The sequence below is a fragment of the Lissotriton vulgaris genome, chromosome 7 (assembly GCF_964263255.1).
Source record: "Lissotriton vulgaris chromosome 7, aLisVul1.2, whole genome shotgun sequence".
NCBI classification, from domain to species: domain Eukaryota; kingdom Metazoa; phylum Chordata; class Amphibia; order Caudata; family Salamandridae; genus Lissotriton; species Lissotriton vulgaris.
Genome location: NC_141695.1, coordinates 936,793,343 through 936,808,383, shown reverse-complemented (window position 1 = coordinate 936,808,383; position 15,041 = coordinate 936,793,343). Strand labels below are relative to the sequence as shown.

General features: G+C 42.8%; 1 protein-coding gene and 1 pseudogene across 1 annotated transcript; both read left to right on the top strand.

Moving 5' to 3' along the window:
• Window positions 1-591: 591 nt before the first annotated feature.
• Window positions 592-9,773, top strand: LOC147702715 (protocadherin gamma-A1 pseudogene; annotated as a pseudogene).
• Window positions 9,774-10,399: 626 nt separating this feature from the next.
• LOC147702714 (protocadherin gamma-A1-like) lies at window positions 10,400-14,402 on the top strand. Its single transcript, XM_086929437.1, has 2 exons — window positions 10,400-12,703; window positions 14,313-14,402. Exons 1-2 carry the CDS (start codon window positions 10,400-10,402, stop codon window positions 14,400-14,402), a joined length of 2,394 nt encoding a protein of 797 aa, XP_086785563.1.
• Window positions 14,403-15,041: the final 639 nt, after the last annotated feature.

The following is a 15,041-nucleotide window of genomic DNA, read 5'->3' as shown; positions in this document are numbered from 1 at the left end:
CAAAGCCGAAGATTCGCCAGGGTCCCATCGCTTGTTCCTTAAAACCAAAGGTGTTTGCTGTGCAGCACGTGAACTCAACTCGTGTGTGGGAAACTCTTCATATGTAAGAGGAGGAAAAATATGAATATGACCAAGAACATTTTAGTTAAGGCTATTTCTTTGTAACATTAACACACGCCACTCTCGTAGCCTGCCTTCCCTCTACCCACGCATTGGCCAAGAAGAGGTGTGCTTGTCTCTGCATCCTTTTTCTGTGCCGAGGAGTGAGGAGTTAACTAGTGAAAGTAGGAGAAGCTCTGTAGTCCCGGCGTATGGGCTGCTGCAGTTGTTGATTAGGACACTGAGCGCCGCTGTTCCCCCACCAAGGAAACAGAAACCGGGAGCACCGTGTGGTATATATACAGCCGAGATAACCGGTCTGAGACAGTCTGGGAAAAAGAAGGGAAGATCTCTGAAACCTCAGCGCACGTCTGGCTGTCCTGCGTTGGAGATTCGCACACAACCTTTCTCTTAGAGTCTCTGGAAATCCGAGGGACCGCAGAGCCTGCCATGGGTCAGACTCCGAGAGGTTGTTGCTTGCGGGCTCGGACCATGATATGTTACTCCGGGGCTCAGGCATCGAGGCGCTGTTACTCCGGGGCTCGGTCATCGAGGCGCTGTTACTCCGGGGCTCCTCTGCTGCTTCTTGTTGCTCTGCTGACAGTCTGTGGAGCCGCTTCCGGGCAGCTGCGTTATTCCATTGCCGAGGAAATGAGGAAAGGCGCTTTTGTTGGGAATGTGGCTCTCGATCTGGGGATGGATATAAAGGAGTTATCAGAGGGAGGAGCCCGGATTGTGTCCAGAGGTAGGAAGCAGCATTTTATTCTCAATGTAAACGATGGACATTTATACATTAATGAGAGGATTGACAGAGAAATTATCTGCGGCAACATTAATCCCTGTTTATTACATTTAGAGATTATTTCTGAGAACTTTATGAAAGTGTATGCGGTCGAAGTTGAGATTATAGATATTAATGACAATTCCCCCACCTTCACTGATGAGCATGTAGTATTACAGGTGCTTGAAATTATTGCACCCGGAATGCGTTTTATGCTGCCCGAGGCACACGACGCAGATGTGGGCGTGTACTCTCTTCAGAACTATCAGCTCAGTGACAATCAACATTTCACTTTAGATGTAAATAACAGAAGCGATGGCTCAAAGTATGCTGAGCTGATCCTGGAGAAACCACTGGACCGGGAGGAACAGGAAGTTCACAGCTTGATCCTCACAGCCACGGACGGAGGGGATCCGGTCAGATCAGGCACCATGCGGATACAGATCAATGTGCAGGATTTTAACGACAATGCACCCGTTTTTCAGCAGTCTGTCTATAAGATCAGTGTGCTGGAAAATGCTCCCAAGGGGACTGTTGTTGGTACCATCAGAGCCGTTGATAGTGACAAGGGGTCAAACTCAGAAGTAACATATTCATTCAACAAAATGAAGGAAACTGTTGTGCAGAAATTCAGACTGGATTCTCAAACTGGGGAAGTATCTTTGATTGAAGATCTTGATTTTGAAGAGACTGAATCTTATGAATTTGAAGTCCGTGGAAGTGATGGAAGTTTATCATCACGATGCAAGGTTTTTATACAGGTCGTTAACGTGAATGACAATAGCCCAGAAATCGTGTTCTCATCTCTCCTCAATCAAGTAGCAGAAAACAGCCCACCAGGAACCGTGATTGCTCGTCTGGAAGTATACGATCGCGACACAGGAGAATATGGGAAGGTTACTTGCTTTGTGCCACCTAACCTCCCTTTCCAGTTGCATAAATCAGTTGGAAGTTATTACAGTTTGGTAACGGACAGTGTTTTAGATAGGGAACAGGTTCCAGAATATAACATAACAATAACAGCCTCAGATAACGGAACTCCGTCGTTATCTAAAACCAAAACTGTAACCCTTCAGATTACAGATGAAAATGACAACCCACCAGTATTTCAACAAATATCGTACAGCGCCTACATAATGGAAAATGTAGCTCAAGGAACTTCCATTTTTGCAGCCAGGGCAACGGATCTGGATTGGGGCAAGAATGCCAAAATCAGTTACTCAGTTGTTGATGGATTCATAGGAAATGCACCATTATCTTCTTACATATCTATCAATTCTGAATCTGGTGTCATGTATGCGCTACAGTCTTTTGACTTTGAAGAGTTCAGAGAATTTCAAATTCAAGTGAAGGCGCAAGATGGTGGTTCTCCATCTCTTATGAGTAATGTCACTGTGAAATTTCTTATACAAGATCAGAATGACAACACCCCTGAAATATTATACCCATCAACCCCCACCGATGGCTCCTCTGGGGTAGAGATGGCTCCTCGTTCATCTGAACCGGGTTATCTGATCACTAAAGTGATAGCTGTCGATGCGGACTCGGGGCAGAACGCATGGCTGTCCTTCCAGCTGCTGAGGTCCACAGACCAAGGACTTTTTACAATAGGTGTTCACTCTGGGGAAATCAGGACAGCTCGCCCCGTTATGGAAAAAGATGCAATAAAACAGTTCCTTGTAGTCTTAGTGAAGGACAATGGGCAAAGCCCTCTCTCTTCCTCAGTTACAGTGACCATAGTTTTGGCAGACAGTCTGCCAGAAATGCTTCACGATATAAATAAACCTTCAACATCTACAGATTTGCAGTCGAACCTCACACTGTATCTGGTCATTGCTGTTGGTGTTGTTTCCTTCTTGTTCCTTTTCCTGATCATTCTTCTTTTGGCCATCAGGTTTCACCACTGGAGGGAATCTCAGCGCTGTGAGACATCCGGGGTTAACTTCGCTGCACTTCCTACCTCTCAGTTTGTGGGCATTGATGGAGTCAGAGCTTTTCTGCAGACGTATTCTCATGATGTATGTTTAACAACAGATTCTGAGAAAAAACAGTGCCATTTCCAAAGTTCACAGGACTCAAATACTCTGTCAGCTAATCAGAATCTTGAGAGTCGAGGACCTCCACTCCTCATTGATGATTTTTTAAGTATAGGCAAAGAGGACAAGCTGTTAATTGAAGTAAGTTTACTTATTTTATGTTTTTATATCTATTAAAATATCGGTCACATTAACTGCTCTACAATGCCAGCTGAGAATAACAAGCAATGGTATATTTACACTTCGATAAGTTTTTTGCTAACTAAAGCAAGCTCAACTAGCAGAAAATGATCTATTTTAAATGTTAGAGCTACGTCATAATCTTCACATTATTCAGAAATGGTTTGCAATAATGGGCTTCCATTTTATAGTGCTCTGAGTAGTTCATGTGTAGCAGAAAAAACAGAGTGATTTGGAAGCTGATTTTCAAATATTCGATTGTGAAAAAGAACATCACTCTTCCAAATATCATTGGTGATTCCCACCCTTGATTCAAGCTCAGCCTTATTCATTTGGCAATGTGGTAAAATATTTTGCAAATGTATTGCACACACAAATATCTGTATGGGTATGTGTGTTTGGGCAACGCATTCATTATTTGGGCCTGACAGCTAAATTGTGCATCCATTTTTCTTGGTAACATTTTCAGTGGAAGTTTGATATTTTCTGTATAGCAGGAGTCAAAAAGGAAATATGTTTTTCGAAATATTGCTTCATGTTACTTCATAGTTATTTATGTAATGCATGATCATTTTGGCCTTTCTGTTATTAGGAAGCTGTTTACAGAAGTAACCGCTAACACAATGGAATATCAACCTCTATCGTCTGATTGTAGCCCACTATCTGTACCACTGCCTGAGCCCCCACCCACCCACACCACACTTTATTTTATTCCTTCCAAATGACGTTGAATGTTTACATACAGCAGCCCAAACTGGCTATTTGGATTCATCAGGATTGATAAAAAGCCGGATACAGTAGTCTATGGGGGATAAAATCGGCTATACAGCCTTGTTTTCATAAGAAAAAGAATATGCCACCCCCACCCACAGAATGTATTGAGGGACACCGAAGTTTTCCATATCTCACAGATATTCATTGCCTTTAGCTTAAAATACCACACCCCTTTACAGCTCCCGAAGCTTTACTGATTTTAAGTAAAAAACAAAAACAGAGCCAGCCGAACCCGAGGCCTTTTCCCCTGAGTACATTAAATTAATTTCAGAAGATGTGTCTAATTTACTGTTGCAGTAAATCTGCTTACTTCTTTCTTTCTCAGATACTACAGTTGGTCTGTTTTTTAACACGTTTGTATTTGTCACCCTCAGCATGTGTTTTCGTTTACTGTTATGATTTTGGTTGTCTGCATCATCAGCGTTTAAAAAAACGTTGATCACAGATAAAGTACAATTATAATTCTCCTTTAATTAATTTCAGTTACATATCCCGTGGGTACATTCAAACAAGGGAGTGCACTCAGTTTGGTTCCATACGTTCAGTATGTTGATATGAAGCAGACACGTTTTACATTTGTAATGTATTCTTAAGTAATACGTTTATTTTGACGAGACAAAATTCCTTTTTTTAATGGTTTGGAAGTTTCCAGTTGGTTCCAAGAGTTCCTTGCAGCCTGGCTGCAGTTACCCCCACGCCCACTGAGGGCGCTGTTGTCAAATACTGGGTAACAGCAGGCATGGTCTCCTGCTCTCGGAGCGCGCAATCATTGTCTAGAGAAGCAGGACCCAGAAGGGCTGAAACCTACTCTTCACACAAGACGCCTAGACTTGGCACATTGAAGAAGGGGAGGCTCTGGTTCATTCCTGGATGCAAATTAGTTTTTGGATTCCCTTTTGCGGTTTTGAAAGTCTTCTTTTTATTGGAATACTTGTGAAAGTCTCTGCGATCGTCAATGAAGCGCGCACACAGGCAGCGCCGACTATGGTTTGAACGGGAAGAGGAGGACTCCGATGCAGGCAGCAAGTACTGACGTTTTTGTTGTTTCTCTGGGTCTGTGAGGCGGTGTGTGCACAGATACAATATTTAATTACAGAAGAAATGAAGAGGGGCTCTGTTGTTAAGTACATAGCGAAGGATTTGGGGTTAAATATCGGGCATTTGCAAGACAGGAACCTGCATATTGCCTCCAATGCAGAGGAGCAGTCTTTATCAATGAACCCGGAAACTGGGAACCTGCCCATGATTGAAAGGAACGACAGAGAGGAGATGTTAGGGGAATCACCCACCAGCTCCCTCAACTTCGAAGCTATTGTGGAAAATCCACTTCATTTTTTCACATAGACGTCTTTATTCAGGACAATAATGACACCCCCACCCCTGAGTTTTTCAAAGATGTTAATTAATCTAGAAACTGTTGAAACGTCTTCACCAGGGACCCGGTTGCACTTGGCTATGCCCAAGAATCTGCTCCTCATGGGAATCGTCCAGCCGGAACTTCCAAGCCAGGTCCTCCCGGGACCGGAAACAAGCATCCTGGAATTGGTTGCGGGTATCACCCCTCATCAGCCTGGCTAGCTTGAATCCAGTGGTACAGCGAGCAAGGGACCCACGTCTGGGCATACCCTTGGCCACTAAGGGCGAACATAACAAACACAGCAAGATGATGAACAGAGTGCTGACACTTGATCAACTACTCACCCCCAGTCAAGAGATCTGGGTTAAATCTGTTGTTCTTCTGCTCCCTATGCCACCCCAGTTTGGACCCCACCACATGCAAATCAGCCTTGACCTTGGTCCTCATGGGAGCAGTCGAGCCCGAACTGCCAGGCCAAGTCCTTCCTGGACCGGGAACAAGCATCTGAGAATCTAATATTCTTATAGCTCTACCCCTTAAGTAGAAATGAGCATTCTTATTAATGACTATTTAAGGAAAAGGCACAGAAATAAATGAGTGTGCACCAGTTGGTAACTATATGCACTGTGTTCTTTTGGTATATTTTCAGAAGCCAGAAAGCAACTGGGTTACAGGCCTGCAAAGTAATTTTTGTGATATTCTGAAACTGAAAGAGTGAAATTGTTGTAATGTTTGTCTATAAAGCCTCGGTCAAATGAATAACACATAGCTTAGGCTGTTTTATATTGTTCTGCCTTAAGGAAGATGTAGCTCATATAATACACACAACAATCTTACCATCCCAGACAAGTTTCTCAGATCTAAGCATGACTTGCTTCTCCACTCGAGGTTTCTTTCTATGCATCATGAGGTTTGTAGATATGTTTGTCGCATTGTTTTAAAAAAAAAAGCATTCCATGTCCCAGAATGCAAAGGATAACCTGGATTGCGGAACAAGTCATGCATGGAACTCGAAAAGATGGCAGCTGTGCCCAACAAGGACTAAACAGATGCAATTCCTGAGGAGTCTCCTCCACCTCTAATCTAAGTGGTAGGCACCCCCTCTATGACAACATCTCTATGGGAGCAGCAGGAAGTAAGTGATACAAACTTACAATCGAGGATAGAAGGGAAAAGGGAACACCACTGACTTCAATTTTAATCAAGCAACAGACATACTAACACATCTGGACACATATTTCATATTTACACTCCGCACACAGCAGGAAATATCAACATACATACCCACAAGAGGTATATACCCCATGCCAAACAGCCCGAATGGAATTCACTCTCCTCAACTGCCATCCACCTCATCGTGATGCCTTCTATGATGCACTATAAACTGGTACAAAGGTTCCTCACCCTTACCACAGTACCATTGGTCATGTGCCCTCACACACACACAACCACTCAAAATACAATGGTGCAGTTTCCTGTCACCTGAACCATACTTAATCTGGCCAAGAATGTACATACGCATTGTCACTCACAACCCGACAGTGTGCAGTCCTCACACTCGTACTTGACTTTAACTATCCATGAGTTCTCTAACCACTAGCCACTGATAACAAAACAGTACAGCATCCTCACACCTTACATTCACTTCACCTGGGTCATTGCTTCAGAACGATCAGCGTTCTACTGAATGTGTATGGGCACTCTTGCCTGGCTAAACTAGCCAATCAAGACACCATGTACATCCGTGTAAAGCAGGCTATGTCAACAAATTCCCATGGTTGTGCTTTTTCTTTATAACACTGTGTGTATGCTCAACATGTTTTTCAGGTTCCAAATCTAAAAAGTTGTAACATGCTTGCTAGAAAAGTCATTGCACACGAGGTGCCTATGTATAAGCCACAGAAGCAAAACAAAATGTGTGTAAAAATGCTAGTTGTGCGATTATGAAGTCCTACGTACAACAAACGAGTACGCTTTACATTAAGTATGGCGTTTTGTGTTGTACCATTTCAAATAGTGTTCTAAAATAAACTCATCAGAATTCATGATGTCTTCAATTAGCAACAAAACTGCAAGTTCGTTACTGAACTGCAATAGCATAGAGCTTCCATGAACCGCTCCACTATGCGCAGTTACATTGCTTTGAGGCACTGGTACATGCAGGCAATTATTGGTAAACCTCTCGGACTAGACTTTGACATTACATTACCAGTAGAAAATTGAGGTTGTCTAGTAAGAGATGTCTGGATTTTTCTAAATTCAGGTTCTCTCTCTAGTGTTTAACATAGGAGGAGGACTTTTTCGAATAGTGGGAACCAACTGTGTAATGAATTGCCTTTTGACCTTCAAAAGTGCATGCCCTTCTCCAATTTAGAAGCTGATTGGAAATAGTATATGTATATATTTTTTTAAAATTAGGAATCTCATTGAGTGGCCTGCTGCTTCCAATGCCTGGATACTCCTGGGTTTAGCCACTCTGTAAATACATTTGATATGACGTGATGCGACTGTGGTGGATGCACAAGCCTATCCTTTCCATGTCCGTGACTTAGACCACTTTAAAATCAGCTAATTTAGGAAATGTGAAGACAGTTCAATATCTGCATTTATATTACTATAGTCTTGCTTTCCCCGCCATTATAGAGATGCCTTTAGGGCCTCCTGTTCTTTGGCGTCAGGGATCGAAGTAATGTCTCCTGGTAGTGATTGCTGCTGAGCCACCAGTTGTGTCATTCTGAGGTAATGGTGGCCTCACTCTTTTACTGGACACTTTTGAGCCTCACATTTGTTGTCACATGCACAAAGCAGTCCCTCGATCTTCAGTATGCTCTCTTAATTCACATACAGCCAGTATGTTCTGTTGCATCTATCATGCACACTAGATGGAGTGTCCTGCCCACACCGTGTGGTCCCGCTCTTCTTTGAAGGTACTGCCATTTATTTGATTTAACGTTGACATATATCCTGCTTCATGTAGTCCCCCACTTTGGTCATCTGGATGCTCTTCCCTGAGTGGCGCATTTGCTCCCTTGGGATAACCCGTTTTAGAACTTATGTTGCTGTTTATAGAGGTGGGAGTTCATGAGTTGCTTTGTATGGGGTGGCTTTGCCCTTTGGGGAGTTCCGGTTGATATTTTCACTATCGTTCTAATGGAGTTTCATTGCTAAGGAAGCCAACCAAACAAACCTTGGTCATATATACCTATAGGTCTTCCGGAATCTGTGTAAAGAATTGTGTGTCGCCCCTCCAGGAATTTAATGTAGATATTTTCTGGCCTCATGTTCAAACATTCTTCAGTGTTTGAGATCTAAGGCAGAGTTCAGCTGTTATCTGACAAATTAGGTAAAAGAAGAATCTGTGTTGCCTCAAACAAGTGTTGTATGTCCCAATCTTTTTTTGTATTACTCTAGTAATGTCGAAGAAATAGTATTATACTATGTGGGTGGTGAGATTTTACACTATATAAACTGAAAAAATTGAATTTATATGCCTAGAATTCTTGAACACTTTTTTCTATTGAAGTGAGCTTCGTCTCAAATAATTTCATTGTAGGGACCAACAGAAAACTATGCTATGTCCGCTTTACCTCTCTGTTGGGCCTCTAAAACGAGTTGTTATAGGGGGACTCTAGATTGTATTTTTACCTTTCCTTCACTCAGTCCCAGGGTTCAGATGTAAGCCCAATAGTTTTAGCATCTTCTTCTGCATGAATGTTTACCTTATTGAACCTCTTCTTACTAGTGTCTTGTCCATTGACGAAAAACAGTTTTTTTTAGATGGCTTCCTCTCTAGGTAGATTGTGCCCTGGAACATCAAACACAAACAAGGCATTACCCAATACAAAGACCTAAGTGCTAATGTATACCTCATCTTCTAACATGGAAAATGCCAGTGGCATCACGGTAAATGACTACATATGAAAACTGATTGTTTTTTATAAGCTGTTATAAATATGTCACAACTGTCAGATGCCACTTGTTAGAGCAGTGGTTCTTGGACCTCTTTCCTGCGACTCTTTCTGCACTCTCTCTCGAGCCAAGCCATGTCTGTGATGAATAACACTTAGGAATCACAGTCCAGCTGTGCGAGAGATGTGCCCCTGTGCTTGTATAGTCTGTCTCCTGCATAAATAGCTGTGGAATAATTTGAAAATCTAAAGCAGTCCTTCTGTCTCTAGCCCTGTTCACTGTCCCTATGTGGTGTCAAACGCAGTGTCTAATCTCTTTTCAAAGATCCACTGCACATGGTCCCCATGCATGTTGCAGGTGCTTTAGCTGAGGTGCCCGCCTGTTGCCAGTCCTTCCAGCAATGCAACAACACCCAGAAAGGGCAGTCACTATCGTCAGCGCCCAAAGCCTTAAATTATTCCTGTAACTATTGAAGGTTCTCCATGGACGACCAAAGACGAAGATGCGCCAGGGTCCCATCGCTTGTTCCTTAAAACCAAAGGTGTTTGCTGTGCTGTACGTGAGCTCAATTCGTGTGCGGGAAACTCTTCATATGAATATGACCAAGAACATTTTAGTTAATGCTATTGCTTTGTAAAATTAGCAAACGCCATTCCCGCAGCCTGCATCCAACTTAACAACGCATCAGGCTCGAAGAGAAGTGCATGTCTCTGCATCCTGTTTCTGTGCCGCCGAGTGAGGAGTTAACTAATGAAAGTGAAAGTATCGGCTCTGTAGTCCCGGTGTATGGGTTGCTGCAGTTATTGATTAGGACACTGAGCGCCGCTGTTCCCCCACCAAGTAAACCGAACCCGGGAGAGACGGTGTGGTATAAATACAGCCGAGATAACCGGTCTGAGACAGTCTCTGAAACCTCAGCACACGTCTGGCTGTCCTGCGTTGGAGATTCGCACAAAACCTTTAAATTAGAATCTGGAAATCCGAGGGACCGCTGAGCCTGCCATGGGCCAGACACCGAGAGGTTGTTGTTCGGGGGCTCGGACAATGAAATGTTACTCCGGGGCTCAGTCACCGAGGCGCTGTTACTCCGGGGCTCTGGCATCGAGGCGCTGTTACTCCGGGGCTCTGGCATCGAGGCACTGTTATTCCGCTGCTCAGGCATCGAGGCGCTGTGACTCCGGGGCTCCTCTGCTGCTTCTTGTTGCTCTGCTGACAGTCTGCGGAGCCGCTTCCGGGCAGCTGCGTTATTCCATCCCCGAGGAAATGAGGAAAGGATCTTTTGTTGGGAATGTGGCTCTGGATCTGGGGATGGATACAAAGGAGTTATCAGAGGGAGGAGCCCGGATTGTATCCAGAGGTAGGAAGCAGTACTTTGCTCTCAATATAAACGACGGGCATTTGTATATTAATGAAAGGATTGACCGAGAAGTTATTTGCGGCAACAACAATCACTGTTTATTACATTTAGAAATGATTTCAGAGAACTTTATGAAAGTGTATGCGGTCGAAGTAGATATTAAAGATATTAATGACAATTCCCCCGCATTTACCGATGACCATGTAGTTCTGCAGGTGCCTGAAAACACTGTCCCCGGCACCCGGTTTGTGCTGCCCGAGGCGCACGATGCAGATGTGGGCGTGTACTCTCTGCAGAACTATCAGCTCAGTGACAATAAACATTTTACTGTGGATGTAAATAACATAAGTGATGGCTCAAAGTATGCAGAGCTGGTCGTGCATAAGCCACTGGATCGAGAGGAACAGGAAGTTCACAGCTTGATCCTCACAGCCACGGACGGAGGGGAACCGGTCAGATCAGGCACCATGCGGATACAGGTCAATGTGCAGGATGTGAATGACAATGCACCCGTTTTTAGTCAGTCTGTCTATAAGATCAGTGTGCCCGAAAACACAGCCAAGGGGACTGTTGTGGGCAGCGTCACAGCCATAGATAATGACAAGGGATCAAACTCAGAAGTAACCTATTCCTTTAGCAAAATGAAGGAAACTGTTGTGCAGAACTTCAGATTAGATTCTCAAACTGGGGAAGTATCTTTAATTGAAAATCTTGATTTTGAAGAGACTGAATCTTATGAATTTGAAGTCCGTGGAAGTGATGGAAGTCTATCATCACGATGCAAGGTTTTTATACAGGTCGTTAACGTGAATGACAATAGCCCAGAAATCGTGTTCTCATCTCTCCTCAATCAAGTACCAGAAAACAGTCCACCAGGAACTGTGATTGCTCGTCTAGAAGTATATGATCGGGACACAGGAGAATACGGGAAGGTTACTTGCTTTGTGCCGCCTAACCTCCCTTTCCAGTTGCATAAATCAGTTGGGAGTTATTACAGTTTGGTAACTGATAGTGTTTTAGATAGGGAACAGATTCCAGAATATAACATAACAATAACAGCCTCAGATAATGGAACTCCATCGTTATCTAACACCAAAACCATAACCCTTCAGATTACAGATGAAAATGACAACCCACCAATATTTCAGCAAAAGTCATACAGCGCCTACGTAATGGAAAATATAGCTCAAGGAACTTCCATTTTTGCAGCCAGGGCAACAGATCTGGATTGGGGCAAGAATGCCAAAGTCAGTTACTCTATTGTTGATGACTTTATAGGAGATGCACCATTGTCTTCTTACATTTCCATTAATTCTGAATCTGGTGTCATTTATGCACTACAGTCTTTTGACTTTGAAGAGTTCAGAGAATTTCAAATTCAAGTGAAGGCACAAGATGGTGGTTCTCCATCTCTTATGAGTAATGTCACTGTAACATTCCTTATACAAGATCAGAATGACAACACCCCAGAAATATTATACCCATCAACCCCCACCGATGGCTCCTCTGGGGTAGAGATGGCTCCTCGTTCTTCTGAGCCAGGTTATCTGATTACTAAGGTGTTAGCTGTCGATGCGGACTCGGGGCAGAACGCATGGCTGTCCTACCAGCTGCTGAGGTCCACAGACCAGGGACTGTTTACAGTAGGTGTTCACACTGGAGAAATCAGGACAGCTCGCCCCATTACGGAAAAAGATGCCATAAAACAATTCCTTGTGGTCTTAGTGAAGGACAATGGGCAGTCCCCTCTCTCTTCTACAGTTACAGTCACCATAGTGTTGGCAGACAGTATGCCAGAAATGTTTCATGATATAAGTAACCCTTCAGCTCCCGCAGACACGGAATCAAACCTTACACTATACCTGGTGATCGCTGTTGCTGTTGTTTCCTTTTTGTTTCTTTTCTTGATCATTCTTCTTTTGGCCATCAGGCTTCACCACTGGAGGGAATCTCAGCTCTGTGAGTCATCAAGTGTTAACTTCAGTTCACTTCCTGCCTCTCAGTTTGTGGGCATCGATGGCATCAGAGCTTTTCTACAGGCGTATTCCCATGATGTCTGTTTAACAGATTCAGGGGAAAAACAACTTAACTTCCCAAGTTCAGGCGACTCAAATACTCTTTCAGGAAGTCAAAATATTGAGGCTCGAGGACCGCCACTCCTCATAGATGATTTTTTAAGCATTGACAAAGAGGACCAGCCATTCATTCAAGTAAGTTTACTTATGTTGCATTCTGTTGTTTTAATGTTTCAAGTAAATTTAAAAAATATTTTTTTTCTGTCAGTTTTCAAATAGCAGAGAAGGAAAGTTCTGTTTTCATTATGCTTCACTCTTTCTTAAAATAAGCCCAAATGTCAGAAAATAAAAATAGTTAAACCATGCATCGTGTTAATACATGCCTCGCCATTTAGAATTTAAAAGAAGTGGCTGGTGTTGAAGCATTTTGCATAACTTCAGCTATTTTGGAAATTAAAATGGGGGGAGAATTTTGAAGCGAAGTCATTTAAATATTTGACTTCAAATATTACAGGAATGATCGCTGTATTCACAGGAGTCTTAACGTTCAATGTCTCTGCTGTTCTGTGCAGTCTGCTTGGAGTTCCCGGGTTGAGCCACAGGGTGCTGCAGTCTCACTTAACAGCCTGTTGTTGTGAAACCGAGACTCAACAGAAAGTGCTTCTTCACAGCTATGTGCTTTAGCCAGTTGTTCCCGATTAGGGAGAATTTAAAATGCATGAGAAGCAGCAGGTTTCATTTCACATGAACTCTGTGGGACCATGTACGGACAGATACAGTATGCAATTGCAGAAGAAATTGAAAGTGGTTCTTCTGTGGGAACACTTGCATCAGATATAGGCTTTCATTTCAAGCTTTTTACTGGAAGGAATCTACCCGTCTCCTCCAACACTGAGACATTTTATTTTGCGTTTAGCCCAAAATGGGAACCTGCACATGAGTGACAGGATAGACTGAAGGAAATGTGCGGGTAATTGCCTGCAGGGAATCACCCAGCTCTTTTATCAACTCAAAGCAGTGGTAGAAGTTACACAGAGTTTATTGTGGAGATCTACCACAGCCGCCTGAGCTTTCAGAGCATGCAGCTCATTTAGAAATTGTTGAGCGCATTGCGAGGAGCTGGTGTTTGCGCTCGACAGTGCCCCAGATGATGATGATCTTGGCATCAGGGTCCTGCAGAGATACAAGCCGAGTCCAAATCCACACTTTCTCCTCGAAGAAAGAGCGAGCGTTGATGGCTTTAAATATACAGAATTTGTGCTAGAAACACCCAATAAACTGTGAAAAAGAAAGTCACCATCACTTGGTTCTCACTGCTTCTCATGGAGGAAATCCTGTCACATCGAATGCTTTGAATATTAATGTTCTTGATGCCAATGGCAATGTCCCAGTGTGCACTCAACAGATGTACCGAACTAGCATTAGTGAAGGAGCAACATATTCTGCCACTTTATTTGAACTCCAGGTTCTCTGAAGCGTTTTAATGCAGAACAGCATACTTTAAGATTTGTTAACACTGCTCAGCTGGCCTGTATTTACAGTATGAGAGGTACCGTACTTTGTGTTTTTGACAACATTATTTTCATGTGGGACAAGGCTGGACCATAGTGAGACATTCCGGCATAGGCCCAGAATTAGTAACCTTTTAAGTAACTCCATAAGGGAATTTGCTGCATTGTGTGACATCTTATAATTGTTTTAGGGCCAAATATAAGTGCCTTGAAATATATTGTTGATGTGTCTGGGTGCTGAACAATGCTTGCATCCTGATGTGGGTTTATTATGTTACCTTGTGTTCTTATAGTTACAGTTACATGGAATATACATTTTGGCCCCAAACTTTTGTGAGGACGACAAGCTCCAGCCTCACAAAGATAAACTTGGCAACACTTGAACTTTGAGGAAAAATTCTAGAAATTCTTCAAAATCTACTGTTTGTGACTTGCTCTCCTAAAATAAAACTTTGAAACATAAGTAAAACTTTACCGATTTTGCAAAGTTTTCGAAAAAAGTCTTAAAGTTCGCAGAGGTGAATCTTTAAAACTTTGCACGCTATTTCGTAGTTTGATTGGGTGATGAGGTCTATTTGTGGATTGTGCTGTAGGAGAGCACTTAATTGCAATATATATGGCTTTTTGTTCAGCGTTGGATGCATCTGGGTGTTGGATGGTTTGTCTAGCGTGTTCAGTTGAATCGTTTGAGTTCTATTTAAGATGTTGATGTCTCTGTGTTTGTCTCTGTTCCAGAATGAAATATATATTACTTTTGGTGCTGTGCTCGATGTATATATGTTGTCAGTGGTGGCTGGTGACATTTGAAAGTGGTAGGGCGTAAAACAATAGCCGTACTCAAATCCTTTATTCAATTTGTCCATGCGCAGTTCAGATACTATATATACATTGCTAATTCAATTTCAATGTGGATAGCGCTGGAATAGGTAGAATTCTCCATGCTTCTACGCAATTAAACATATTCTGAATTATTATTCACGAGCATCAATCAGTGTAGCCATTCTGAACTGTTGTCAAACTAA